General features: G+C 34.8%; 1 protein-coding gene across 1 annotated transcript; it reads right to left on the minus strand.

Annotated features, from left to right (window-relative positions):
* Positions 1-5,249: 5,249 nt before the first annotated feature.
* LOC139897313 (S-adenosyl-L-methionine-dependent uroporphyrinogen III methyltransferase, chloroplastic-like) lies at positions 5,250-8,953 on the minus strand. Its single transcript, XM_071880007.1, has 5 exons — positions 8,203-8,953; positions 7,406-7,483; positions 7,245-7,314; positions 6,883-7,160; positions 5,250-5,739 (listed from the first exon to the last, which is right to left on the minus strand). Exons 1-5 carry the CDS (start codon positions 8,752-8,754, stop codon positions 5,584-5,586), a joined length of 1,134 nt encoding a protein of 377 aa, XP_071736108.1. The 5' UTR covers positions 8,755-8,953; the 3' UTR covers positions 5,250-5,583.
* Between the last annotated feature and the right edge of the window lie 6,312 nt (positions 8,954-15,265).

Below are 15,265 nucleotides of genomic sequence, written 5' to 3' on the forward strand. Positions count from 1 at the left end.
ACCTCCTCCACGCACAATGACTACTCGTGCCATGGACGGAATTCACAAACCAAAAACCCCGTTTAATCTACACGCCACTATGACCCCATCTCCAATTCCTCGTAACCCTCGTGAGGCTCTTAATGATCCTCACTGGAAGCGTGCCATGACGGATGAGTTTCGTGCTCTTATTAAAAATGGGACTTGGGAACTTGTACCTAGTACTAATAATATGCATATTATACGGTCTATGTAGATATTTAAACATAAATTATGCTCTGACGGTTCTTTTGAGCGATACAAAGCTCGTTTGGTTGGTGATGGCAGGTCTCAACAGGTTGGAATAGATTGCACAGAGACATTTAGTCCCGTGGTTAAACCTGCTACCATTCGCGTGGTTCTCAGCTTAGCATTATCTAACTCTTGGGATATACGGCAACTAGATGTTAAAAATGCTTTTTTACATGGCAATCTAAATGAGACAGTTTTTATGTATCAACCAATGGGATTTCGAGATCCAACACATCCCGATTATGTGTGCCATTTAAATAAATCCCTCTACGGTCTCAAACAAGCACCTCGAGCATGGTACCAACGCTTTGCCGATTTCGTTGCTACTCTTGGTTTTACTCACAGCAAATGTGATCACTCCCTTTTCATCTATAAAAGTGGACATGACACAGCTTATTTACTTTTGTATGTCGACGATATTATCTTGACCACATCCTCGGATCACTTGCGACAAACAATTATGCACCACTTATCCCACGAATTTGCAATGAAGGATTTAGGTAGATTGAGCTATTTCTTGGGTGTTTCTGTTCAACACACTCCGAATGGATTGTTTCCGAGTCAGTCTAAATATGCACGCGAAATTATAGAACGAGCGGGTATGACATCTTGCAAACCCTCTAAAACACCGGTCGATACCAAGTCCAAACAGGGTTCAAAACAAGGGCAACCGTATCATGATCCATCCTATTTTCGTAGCCTTGCAGGAGCACTACAATACTTAACTTTCACTCGCCCAGACATTTCTTATGCGGTGCAGCAAATCTGCCTTCACATGCATGCACCATACGACACTCACATGCTCGCCCTCAAACGCATAATTCGTTATATTCAAGGCACATAGCATCATGGGCTTCATATGTTTCGTTCCACCACTACACACTTAGTCTCTTACACGGATGCCGATTGGGCTGGCTGTCCGGACACCCGGAGATCCACATCCGGTTACTGTGTCTACCTGGGTGATAACCTCATCTCTTGGTCTTCAAAACGTCAACCAACTTTATCTCGTTCAAGCGCTGAAGCCGAATATCGTGGGATTGCAAATGTTGTGTCTGAATCATGTTGGCTGCGCAACTTACTTCTTGAACTACATCGACCAATTCAAAAAGCCACCATTGTTTATTGTGATAATGTAAGTGCACTTTTCTTGTCCAGCAATCCCATTCAGCATCAAAGGACGAAACATATTGAGTTAGATATACACTTTGTTCGGGAAAAAGTTGCACGTGGTCAAGTTCGAGTCTTGCATGTACCTTCACGACATCAGGTTGCAGATATATTCACAAAAGGCCTCCCTCTAGTTTTGTTTGATGAATTTCGGGACAGTCTTAACGTCCGCCTACCTCTCGTTTCGACTGCGGGGGACTATTAGCTGTATCTTATCTATAAAAGATTATGATAGGATTTGTAAAGATTGTAATACTATATTATTAGATGTATCATATGTATAAAAGATTATGATAGGATTTGTAAAGATTGTAATCCCTGAAAATCAGGGTGTTAGTTAGGCTTCATGGTGTATAATTATATACATACGAGAGTGTTCAATGAAAAGCAAGCAATTTTACCTTCTATTAATTGGCATTTGTTCATTCATGTTTTGTAGGTGTGCTCCCAATGTTGTTGGCGACTGAGCAATCGCTCTGGCACAACAAGGTGAGGCATTTCTCAAGTAATTATTATTAGTTTGTCCGTCTCTTGAAAGTTTCATTACACAAGTGACAGTTTGGGCAGTTTGGTGGGTTCCGGCTTACTGATTAGGCTCCCATTATAGATTCGAATTCGTTACGCAGTACTATATATTGAAATGGATAGGTGACTTGAACAACTTTTGTAGTACTTAATGAATGTATATATAAATACCGTGTTAGTTATGATATTTTAATTATGCTTATTGATCCGGCCGGCTCTTCTTATAGGTGCGAAATTCTTAGTACATATTGGATGTTTAGGTGGTTTGAACCACTATGCATGCAGTGGCGGAACATAGTTATAACCAAAGGGGTATCCGCTCCACCTGAATTTAACGAAAAAAAGTTACACTAAAAAAAAAAATTTATATCAAAAAATAAGATTTTTTAGTGTTTACCCCTGCTGACAATTATAAATTTATTAAATTTTTACACCCGCCTCATCTATATTCGAGTTCAAGTTCCACCACTGTCACTATGTTAGACGTCATTACGGTTACAAACTATACGTACACCACTTCCATATTTGCTATGCATTGAATGCTAGAATACTGCAACAAATTTAAACTAACAACGATTTATGATGTTATATCATGTTAGTAACAAAAGCTTCGAAGTAGATACGACTATAGTGCATAACCCAAATGGCATCCATACGAGAGGCTTGAAGGTTAATCATACTATTTGTAACATAATTAAAGATGATAGTCTAATTTAATGTTAACACTGTTAGGCTATAAGATACACAGTTATATAGATCTTATGAAGTTTCTAACACATCTTAGATTGGAGCTCAGAAATCGATCATGTGCAACTCACCAGTCAAAATAATTAGTAGAACTATCTTAGGTAAACCAAATTATAAAATATGCTTGTATCTAGTGACGATTCCAGGATTATAACTCAATGGGGTCCCGAATTTTTTTTTCGGTACCAAGTATATTCGAATGTTATTTTATTGGTGGTTCACCTTAAAAATACTATGAATTCGACAAATATATCGGGTTCGAGTAGTTAAATTTAGTAGTGTCCTATACATTTTAAAAGAAAAACTATAAATCTGAAAATGTTATGGGGTCCTTCATTTAAATTTAGCGGTGTCCTATACAATTTAAAGAATATTTTCTACTAGTAATTTTCTACTAAAAATTTTCAAACTAGTGGTGTCCCGTGACCCCACTGGTATATACATAAACTCGCCACTGCTTGTATCTAATTATTTGTTGTCTCTATACATGAAGGGGTTAAAGTCCTCTAAAATGTTTTAGTTGGGATCTTATATGGTCCAATGGGTGCTTAAACTTATTTTAAGTGTGACTTTTTATTAAACATCCTTTTATGATCATTTATATTTGGTTTCTTTAGACTTAATTGTGTGACAACTTGTAATTAGCAGATAATGATTAATACTTTTATTTGCATGTAATGTAGGGCCACAAAAGGACACAAGGGGTTTGCAGAAGTTTTGTTGATGCATAAACATTTGTGTATTGTAATTTCTTACGACATATATTTTATTATAATAATGCTAATATATTTTTATTATAAAGTTTTTATATTAAAGAGCCCGCAAATTTGCAGGTATTAAACTAGTTTATTTATATTTTCTAACAATAATTAGTTTATAAGTCGCGAAAAGGATTAAAACATAATTTAATATTGCTTCAAGACGTGTTTCAGTTTGAAGGAAAATAATTGCAATTGGTGTCGACATGTCCAAGATCGGCTTCAAATTTGATGAATGTTTCGACAAAAAAATTGGGGATGGCAGCAGAGTATCATTCTGGGACGACAAGTGGGTAGGCAACATCAGTTTAAAGCTTATGTTTCCTCGACTTTATAGGCTTGAAACAAACCAGTCTGTTACTGTCGAGGAGCGTATGCAGATTATCAACAATTCACGGGTTTTTCAATGGGGTTGGGCTAGACAACTTAGTGGTCGATTGATTGGGGAACAAGAACAACTGATTTCAGTATTATAGACAGCTTCGGGGTTTGATTCTGATGAGGATAGCTGGAGTTTTACGCTTGATGGTTCGGGTATATATACGTGCAAAAAGGTAGGGGCTAAATTGGACACTCTTTTTCTTTCGAGCAACAGTCCAGGAACAGAAACTTTGCGCAACAACTTGGTACCACAAAAGGTCGGTATTTTCGTGTGGAGGGTATTGAAAGGTAGAATAGCGGCATTAGTTGAACTTGATAAGCGTGGTATTGAACTTGGCTCATTATTATGCCCATTGTGTAATAATGAAATCGAAACAATCGATCACGCCTTATTCAAGAGCAAATCGGCAATGGATGTTTGGATGGGCATTCACAAATGGTGGAACATAAATAGGCCAACATCTCATGGCTTCGAATGGCTCTTCGAATGGCTCTCAACACAGGGGGTTACGGGAATATTTCGGGGGATAGCAAACGAATTTGGCAAGCAATCATTTGAACAACATGCTACATCATTTGGAAAAATAGAAACCAAAAAGTTTTTCGAAATGATTCTTGGGCACCTCCAAAGGTTATAAGCGAAATACAAGTCAAGACGTTCGAATGGATTTCAAATAGATCGAGACTCATTGGCAAGGATTGGCATAGATGGTTACTTAATCCGTCAAACCTTGGTGATCCGAGAACGAATAATATTGATCCGGGCTAAACTTTGGATCGTTATTTCATGCTTGGTTGTAACACCATTGTAGATATAATCGTGTATGCATATGTAAATAGTCGTGTCCTTGTATGTAGGCTTTTCGCCTTCAACGCATGTACATATCGTTGTTTATATTAATAATATTGGCTTTTCAAAAAAAAAAAGATGGATTGTTAAAATATGTTTAAAGCTACATATGAAGTTGAAAATTAACGATTATAATGTGGCAATGTTACATTATATAAAACTGAAAACTCAAATTACCAATGCAATTCATATGAATTATTCATGTAAAATAAAACTTATAGGGACCGTTTAAAATTTTACTGTTGTTAAAAAGGTTGAACCAGGACTGAAATTGTATGAAGCAAAACATTTAGCAACACAAACCAAATCAGCACAACACAACAAATATGTATACCGTATACGCATACATACTTATTTTATATGTATACTTATTTTGAAATCTAATTCATTCTTGCAAATGTAAGACTGGTTATAGTTCGGATGGATTCTAGAGCATATGTAAATATAGCAGCACAGTTAAATATCCGTACAACTGATAGGAGTACAAGAAAAATTTGAAAAGAATTATATTCAAGTCAAACAATCAACCAGGCAGCATTCGTTGCAAATTTATTCATTTTTATAACCTCGGCCAAAATTCCGAAATACAATTAGTTGATTACCAAACCGACCCGTATGGGTAAACACAACAAATTTATTCACTTTGACCTGTTATGTATCCACCTCTCTAACCCACAACCCACCAATTTAGGTGCCATTTTACAATAAATAGGCTACAATCAGAATCAATGCAAGGAAAAAATCGCAAAACCAAAAACTGGAAGTAATAATTTTAGCTCAAAATTGTACTCACATTTTCTTTCTCCTAAAATTTATCTCACAAAACCCTGTTCAGTTATGATGATCGAATCTCAACTCAACTGTCATTGCACAATCTGGTTTTCATACATGCGGAATTAGGCATGAAGTTTCTTGGGAACAAGATTGCGGCGGCCATAACGGTGAGAGAGCTACGACTTTTCCGATGAAGATCAGAGTTGGTGATACAAATTCTTGTAATGTGATTTTATCTGCAAGATCTTTCAGCTCTGCTAATACCTGCAAAAATATATATAATACTCCGTAAATAATTAATGAGTATTTATTACTTGAAATTTGACAATTTGAGAAAGTTTACAGATAGGTCTAGACAAATGATTTAGGTGCAGCACAGATCAAGTCTAGTTACCGAACACAGTTTTTGTAGAAAATTTATTAGAATGATCCATCGTGTTAAAGATGATTTTATAAACTCCATCTTCTCAATAACAGTCTAAAACAACAACAATGTTACCCAATTCCGCGCTCGCGAGGTATGGTTCTCAGTAACAGTCTACCTTCGTAACATTGAGTTGTAGCTCAGATGGTAGTGGCCTGCCTCTCTTAGCGAGAGGTCAGGAGTTCGACTCCGCTAGGCTGCAACATTGCACTCAATGTTATCCCCGACCTGAAGTATCCACCCAGGTCGCCTTTCGCTTAGTGCGGGGGCAGCGGGGAGGGGGGTTTTTACCAGCCATGCCCTCAGATTGGTCCGGGTTTCCTCCAGGGCAGTAGTTGGGGGCGGGTTATACAACTACGGGAGATGAACGCGTAAGTGGTTAAGTCCCCTGGGTGATCCCAAACTGATGTAAAAAAAAAAAAAAGAATATCAATCTACCTTTTTATAATATGCGTAGGAGGTTTTATGCATCAAGGCACTTTAGGCAAATTTCAACCCAAATGACCCGATCCAGTTTCAACTTACTTCTGTTTTTTTTTTTTAAAAATTAATTAATTTCGAACATTACTACCAAGGTTGCAAAAATTGCTATTCGGGGGAGTACTTGGTCCGGACTTTTTAGAGAGTAATCGGCAACTCGGGGAATGTTGACTAAGTTTGACTTTGACTAATTTTGTCCGATTTTCCAATTAGTCCCGAGTTTTGGCTTAGCAATCCCAAGTAATCCCCATTGACTGAGGTTTGACCGAGTTTTGACCGACTACTCGGCCCGAACTTTTGACTGACTACTCGGCGAGTTTTTCCGAGTTCTGCAACCCTAGTTACTACATTAGAGATGTAGCAAAAATCATATCAACCTAAGATTAAGCAAATTGGTTGAACCTTATCACCTTTAGAAACAACTTGAGTATTATGATTAAATGAGCCACTTGTGACGAACCTCACAAATTTAATTAATTCTATATATACGAAGATATACTTACAATGCGTTGTTGGGGTGTGGTACCACGCTCGACTGCGGCTGCAGGTGTATCGGGTGGTAAACCATGTTGGATGAGCTTAAAAACGAGTGAAGGAAGTGTAGATAATCCCATGTAAACAACCAACGTTGAATCTGGATCACCTGCATTTTCTGCAACAAAAATTGGATCTGTTCCTCCTTTTCTGGAGTGACCCGTTAGAAACCGAACACTGTTTGCTACCCCCCTGTGTGTCAGTGGAACACCCAATTCTGCTGCTATTCCAGATGCAGCAGTTATCCCTACAAATATAAGTTCAAGACTATAAATTAAAATGTCTAATATGCCCTTCCCCAACAACGACTGATAATTGATAATTTATTTACCCGGAATAACCTTCACCTTGATGCCATGTTGTTGGAGATAATCCATCTCCTCACCACCTCTTCCAAACACCTACACAGACCAAATTCCATTTCACATATTAACGACCATATAACGGCCATATATATTTCTAAAAAACAATAGCTATTTACGTTGAACTCACCAATGGATCCCCTCCCTTAAGCCTTACAACGTTTGCCCCAACTTCAGCAAAACTTAAAAGTAACTCATGAATCTCCTCCTGCATACATACATACATACATAACCACAATATTGTTCAAAACGGCTCCCATTTTTGTAAAACAAACAAGCAAATACATGGTACTCTAATAAATGTGGTACATTAGACTAATCAAGTTTGTCTTCTTGTAGTACTGAGACTTAAGAGTGGTATATGGTCAATTTTTGGTAAATATGATTAGTTTGTAAGGAGTGTAATATTCTGTATATTACACAACTATAGCTCATTTTTACTTCTACTTGTCCAATTAGCTACATTCCAGTTACAGCACTGAAAAACAAATAAAGTTCCACAGCATAAATTGTTCAATACTAGTATGAAATTTACCTACTTCAATCTATAATTTTAAATTGAAGAGTCACTAACTTTATTTTCAACAAAAAGTTCAGCTCCAATTTTGCAACCAAATGCACAAATGTAAGTAACCCAACATATTTCCTTAAATCTTGAAATATTTCCAATAGCAGAATAATACTTGTGTTCATGCATAGCCCAAAACTAAGTAACCCCATTACAAAAAACTACAAATTTGTAGATATATATAGTAGAAAGATACTTGTGTTCATAAATAAAAACTCCATTTTAAGCACAACCCATATCCCTAAAGTAACAAATTTTCAAACTTCCAAACCCCCTTACAATCTTTTTCAAAAATAACCTATAAATCAACAATATAAATAAATAAATAAATAGAACAAAGCAAAACAAAAAACACAAACCTGGGTTCTGCTATGGTACCCAGCAGTCTTGCCAACATAAAGTAGTCTAGCATCAGGGTTAACCAACTCCAACACATCATTAGACACCAATCTATCATACAACAACAAATCAGCTTTTTGAATCACTTTCAAAGCCTTTAATGTCAACAAATCCGGGTCACCCGGACCCGTACCCACCAAATACACATTTCCAACACCCCCTTTTTCACTCTCACCGTTCCCATCTTTCTCTCTTTTCTCCCTCAAAACCTGTAGCAAATTCTTCAATTCTGGGACCTGAATCGCAATTTCATAATCTCTGGTTGAAAAGTTTGAATCTTTATCAGATGGGTAGTTTTTATCTAGCTGATTCTTGAATACCCAGTTGTCTCTTTGGTATCTTTCAACTGAATGCTTTTCAGTAAAAGGTGAGTAAGAGCAAGAACATGAAGATGGTGATGGTTTTGTCAAATGTATGAAAGTTGAGGGATGCGATTTGTAAATTTGTGGTTTATTAAGCTGGGTTGTTGTTGTTTGTGAAGATGATGATGGGAGTTTAGTTATGAGAGCCATTGTGGTTAACAGAAATTAAAAAGATCTGGCTTATACATGCACTGATTGATTAATGACTATACATACATTACATATGCGTTGTATGTATATATAAATGTCGCATATATAAATGTGTGATGCAAAATGAGAGAATTTGTGATTGAATTGTAATTGAAGTGTGAAGCTTTTGAGAAAGATGAGAAGGCAAAGGGGAAAAGGAAGTAGCTTTTGGTAGTGCGAGAGAGGCGGCTGTTTGTTAAATTAAAAACAAAATTAAATTAAAAAAATTTAAAAAAATGAGTGGGTTTTTGTGACAACGTATTTGGACGGGAAATAAGGGAGTATTAACCAAACATTTTTATTTCTTTCTCGATTTCAATTCAACTAATTAAGGAGTAGCGCGATGTGTTTATGTTCTTACATTAACGTCCATTTCACTGTTCAAAATATACCTTGAAATTGACTAACAGTGTATAAGGTAGAGGTCCTCGTCATCTTGATTCAAGTCAACCGAATATTTTCAACTACTTCCTCAACAATCAGTTTACGTCTCTTATTTCGCGTACCAATTACAACCGGATCCGAATGTCTGATTATAAATATAGTATAAATATAGGATTTTAAGATATAAAATGAGAAGATATGTAGTTGTGAAGTGTATGTAAAATATAGATGCATATACGTACGAACAAAATGAAATTAGGGAAAATAAAAAAAATAAAAAAAAACCATTTTCAAACGGCTGAAAATTTAAAAATAGTGCACAACGGCTAGTTTTTCCACCGTCCACGTATCGACACTGGAAACCGACGTCGAGATTGATGCCGGTCCGGTCAACGTCGATTTTGGGCGACGCCCGAAAAAAGACGACAGACAACAGATGCTCTAAATTTTGGTGACAAATAAATATTCATTCATATATTACAAAGTATTAGAATTAGATTAAGTAGTCCGATATAATGGTAAAACATAAACGTAATGAGTCACTCTCATTCTACCAAACATTTGATGATGTAAACGCTAAACTTCACCGAGCGTAACGCTTGATAGTCAAATTCAGTAGCAACAACACATCTTTGTCTGATTGTCTCCAAATAATCTATAAAGTTGTCTATATATTTTTAATTTAATTTTGAGTCACCAAATACTCTAATCCATGCCATCGTATTCACCTTGAAGATCCTTCCTTTATATATAGAACCACAAACGACCGAGATTAGATATCAGGCCACGAGTTGCCTCCTAATTGAATGATTCGGCAATAAATACTAAATTGTTCAACATTCAAGTTTTAGTTTATTACTGACTCCTGAATAACAAATGATGTTGAACTGTCCAGCAATATATTATGGCTGAACCCAGTGGCGATTTGATAATGCTAAAAACGAACATATATTTCATAGCATTATTCCTCAAGAAAGACAAGCTTTTAGTTGCAATTGTTCTATTTACAAGTGATATTCGTTTAAATAATAAAAGGTGAAGACAAAAGACAGATTCGACGAATTGAAGATGCAAACGACCAAAAAGCTCAAAAGTACAAAAGACAATCAAAAAGGTTCCAATTATTGATAAGAAACGTCTCGAAATTACAAGAGTACAAGATTCAAAATGCAAAATACAAAATATAAAATTGTACGCAAGGACGTTCGAAAATCCGGAACCGGGACCAGAGTCAACTCTCAACGCTCGACGCAACGGACTAAAAATTACAAGTCTACTATGCACAAGAATATAATATAATATATAAATAATTATATTAATTATTTATATTTTATATTTATATATAAAATTCGTCGGCAAGAAAGACTCCAAAAGATGTGAGCTGTAATTTCAATCTCCGCGACTCGCGGAGTTTGAAGGCCAAAAGGGCCGCGAGTCGCGGAGCCCCAATTTCAGAAACTTCCTATAAAAGCAAACGAATTCTGATCGAAAAAACCACCAAATATATCCATCTCTCTATCTATATCGTATATATTTATATTTATATTTTAATTTTAATTTTAATTTTAATTATAATTCTAATAATAAGGGTATGTTAGCGAATATTGTAAGGGTGTAAGTCGAAATTATGTCCGTGTAACGCTACGCTATTTTTAAATCATTGTAAGTTATGTTCAACCTTTTTACATTAATGTCTCGTAGCTAAGTTATTATTATGCTTATTTAAAACGAAGTGATCATGATGTTGGGCTAACTACTAAAATTGGGTAATTGGGCTTTGTACCATAATTGGGGTTTGGACAAAAGAACGACACTTGTGGAAATTAGACTATGGGCTATTAATGGGCTTTATATTTGTTTAACTAAATGAAAGTTTGTTAATGTTAATATAAAGATTTACAATTGGGCGTCCCTATAAATTACCATATACACTCTATCGGACACGATGGGCGGGGTAATTATATGTACGAATAATCGTTCATTTAACCGGACACGGGAATGGATTAATAGCCACTAGAATAATTAAAACAGGGGTGAAATTACATTCAAGGGTAATTGGTGTAATTGTTAACAAAGTAGTAAAACCTTGGTTTACACGCAGTCGATAACCTGGTGTATTCATTAAACAAAGTATTAAAACCTTGTTACAATTCGAATCCCCAATTAGTTGGAATATTTAACTTCGGGTATAATAATAATTTGACGAGGACACTCGCACTTTATATTTATGACTGATGGACTGTTATGGACAAAAACCAGACGGACATATTAAATAATCCAGGACAAAGGACAATTAACCCATGAGCATAAAACTAAAATCAACACGTCAAACATCATGATTACGAAAGTTTAAATAAGCATAATTCTTTTATTTCATATTTAATTTCCTTTATTTTATATTTAATTGCACTTCTAATTATCGCACTTTTATTTATTGTTATTTAATCGCACTTTTAATTATCGTACTTTTTAATTATCGCAATTTTATTTTATCGCACTTTTATTATTCGAAATTTCATTATCGTTATTTACTTTACGCTTTAAATTAAGTCTTTTATTTATTTAATATTTTACATTAGGTTTTAACTGCGACTAAAGTTTTAAAATCGACAAACCGGTCATTAAACGGTAAAAACCCCCCTTTATAATAATAATATTACTTATATATATATTTGTATTTTTATAAAAGTAAACTAATATAGCGTTGAACTTTGTTTAAAGATTTCCCTGTGGAACGAACCGGACTTACTAAAAACTACACTACTGTACGATTAGGTACGCTGCCTATAAGTGTTGTAGCAAGGTTTAAGTATATCCATTCTATAAATAAATAAATATCTTGTGTAAAATTGTATCGTATTTAATAGTTTTTCCTAGTAAAATATAAACTATTTTATATACACCTCGCATAACATCAAGTATTTTTGGCGCCGCTGCCGGGGAACTATCTCTTAAAAGCCGGAAGCGCAACGCTAATATATAAAATAAAAAAAAAGATTTTTTGTTTACTTCTATTAAAAATTCGTTTTTGTAAAAATACGTTTTAATTATTCAAAAATATAAAAAGAAAAACAAAAATATAAGTATTTTTAAGATTTTGTTAAATATTTAAGTTTTATAAGTTTCTTTATTTTTAGTTTAGTTTATAAAAATATAAGTTTTATTAACTATCTTTTATTTATAGAAAAAATTAAAAACAGAAAATAAAAAAAAAATAAATAAAGAAAAAACGCGTCGAATTTAAAGCTGTCATCTGAATTTTTGAACCCCGCGACTCGCGGGGTTTTCTTCATTAAATACCGCGACTCGCGGAGCCTTTCTGACAGGCGACAAGGAAGCCCTAATTCAGCATTAATTACGGGTATTAATTAATTATTATTATTATTTAACCCTAATTATTATTATTATTATTATTAGTTTTATTTTAAGATTTACTTTTTATTTAATTTGTTTTATTTAGTTAAATTAGTTTAATTAAATTGTAAAATTAATAGTTTTATTAAATAAATAATATAAAAATAATATTTTTATAAAAATTGTACTTTTTACAACTTTTTGTATATTTTTATATTTTGTCCCTTTTTAATCGTTGTAGCATAACTTTTGTATTTTTAGCTCATATTTAATTTTAAACTTAGTTTTTGCTATAGTTATTTTTACTCCTAGATTTTTAGGCTTTGCCGTAGAATTCCTTAAGTGCTTTTTCTTTAGACTAAGATTTAGGTGCTTTAGAATTTTGCGACGCCTTTTTAAGTTTTAGTTTCTTTTTAAGTTATTTCCATCTGGGATTCAGTTTTTCCTGTAAGCTTTAATATTTTTAGACGACTTTTACTATGTATCAATTATCATTCCAATTAGTAATTTCAATTTGCGATTATAATTTTAAGTTAGTTGTAGTAATAAGGTTAGGTTATTCAAGTATTTTTAAGTTTTTATAAGTTTATTTTTTTTTTTTCGTCACCTTTTATTTTTCAACCATTTTTTTTCTTTTTCTACCTTTTGCGACGAACTCTTTTTCTCTCTTATTTCTCGCCATTCTAGTTTTTAGGACTTAGAATTTTTTCTACTTCTTATCTAAATTTCTTAAAATTACGAAAATTTATTTTAAGTGGTTAAATTAATAGACATCAAAATTTTCTGGTTCGTAGTAATAGTTGGATTTGTACGTGGACCGGGTTATTGGAGCCAAACAGTCCTCAATTATATTGAGACCAAACGAATCCTGCCCCTCTGCTGCATCTTTTGGCTATTCGAAACGTGGGCAAAATCAGAAAAGTCTATAGGTTGGATAACTTATTATAATTTTTCTTTCCTTTTAAAAACTAATAGGATATTCAGTGAATGCACCGAGCAAGACGTTCACCACCTTTTGTACGTTCACCACCTGTAACTAGATCAAGACATTTAGCAAATATAACCGCCGTTGATTTTTCTTTAGAATCGTCATCCAGTCGACCAAGTACTTCAGTTCAAATTTCCGATAATCCATTTTTTGAACCCGACCTCACAATTGAGAATCCGGAGAATATTCAGGAACGGTTCGTAGATCCTGAACCACTAAACTTTCCTCCGGAGCCACCAATCATTCAAACAGAGATTGTTGAGGAACGAACCATTAAATCAGAATCATCTAGTGATACCGATTCAACAAATTCAATTATGGAGAATCTGGAACCTTTAAGTATGGAAGACCGAATGAGAGCTAAACGCACTGGCCAAGGTCACGCAATTACTCATCCAGACATTAATGCGCCAGATTATGAAATCAAAGGACAAATTCTACACATGGTGACTAATCAATGCCAATTTAGTGGTGCGCCGAAGGAAGATCCAAATGAACATCTACGTACCTTTAATAGGATCTGCACACTATTTAAAATCCGAGAAGTGGAGGATGAACAGATATATCTCATGTTATTTCCCTGGACTTTAAAGGGAGAAGCCAAAGATTGGTTGGAATCATTACCTGAAGGGGCGATTGATACATGGGATGTTTTAATTGACAAATTTCTTAAACAATTCTTTCCTGCATCTAAAGCCGTAAGACTTCAAGCAGAAATTGTTACGTTCACACAGAAACCAAATGAAACTCTATATGAGGCGTGGACAAGATATGGAAAGTTGTTAAGAGGATGTCCGCAACATGGTTTAGACACCTGTCAAATAGTACAAATATTCTACCAAGGATGCGACATCACTACAAGGAAAGACATAGATATAGCAGCTGGTGGTTCTATTATGAAGAAAACCGAAACTGATGCTTACAAAATTATTGATAACACTGCTTCCCACTCACATGAGTGGCACCAAGAAAAAGATATCGTTAGATCATCTAAAGCAGCTAGAGCCGATTCTAGCCATGACTTAGATTCCATTTCCGCAAAGATAGATGCTGTGGAAAGACGAATGGAAAAGATGACTAAGGATATTCACTCAATACGAATTAGTTGTGAGCAGTGTGGAGGACCACATTTGACAAAAGATTGTCTCAGTATTGAATTAACAATGGAACAAAGAGAGAATATTTCATACATAAACCAAAGGCCTGGAAATAATTATCAGAATAATTATCAACCGCCAAGACCGATTTACAATCAAAACCAGAATTATAACCGAAATATTCCATACAACAACCAACAAGGTCCTAGCAATCAACAAGTATCCAATAATACTTACAATCAGCAAAGACCTAATTTTCAAAACAAACCACCACAACAAACCGATGATAAAAAGCCGAATTTAGAAGATATGATGACGAAGCTAGTTGAAACTCAAACGCAGTTTTTCACATCTCAAAAACAAACTAATGAACAAAATGCTCAAGCATTTAGAAATCAACAAGCTTCTATTCAAAATCTGGAACAAGAAGTGAGTAACCTAGCAAGGTTAATAGGTGAAAGAAAACCAGGAAGTCTACCTAGTGATACAAATGCTAACCCCCGGAATGAAACAGCTAAAGCCATTACCACAAGAAGTGGTACAACACTTAAACCACCTGAAATACCTGTAACTTCTGATGAAACTATTCCTACTCCACAAGAACCACAACCTGATCAAGATAAGGAAAAAGAACCGGTAGTTGAAAAGG

This window comes from Rutidosis leptorrhynchoides, chromosome 3, assembly GCF_046630445.1.
Source record: "Rutidosis leptorrhynchoides isolate AG116_Rl617_1_P2 chromosome 3, CSIRO_AGI_Rlap_v1, whole genome shotgun sequence".
In the NCBI taxonomy this organism is placed as follows: domain Eukaryota; kingdom Viridiplantae; phylum Streptophyta; class Magnoliopsida; order Asterales; family Asteraceae; genus Rutidosis; species Rutidosis leptorrhynchoides.

Excerpts from the sequence above, each read along its gene's own strand:
- LOC139897313 (XM_071880007.1), bottom strand. The coding sequence starts at position 8,754 with ATGGCTCTCATAACTAAACTCCCATCATCATCTTCACAAACAACAACA. Across the intron at positions 7,484-8,202 it reads GGTACCATAGCAGAACCCAG|GAGGAGATTCATGAGTTACT; the intron begins GTTTGTGTTTTT and ends GTATGTATGCAG. Across the intron at positions 7,161-7,244 it reads CAAGGTGAAGGTTATTCCGG|GGATAACTGCTGCATCTGGA; the intron begins GTAAATAAATTA and ends TTATATTTGTAG.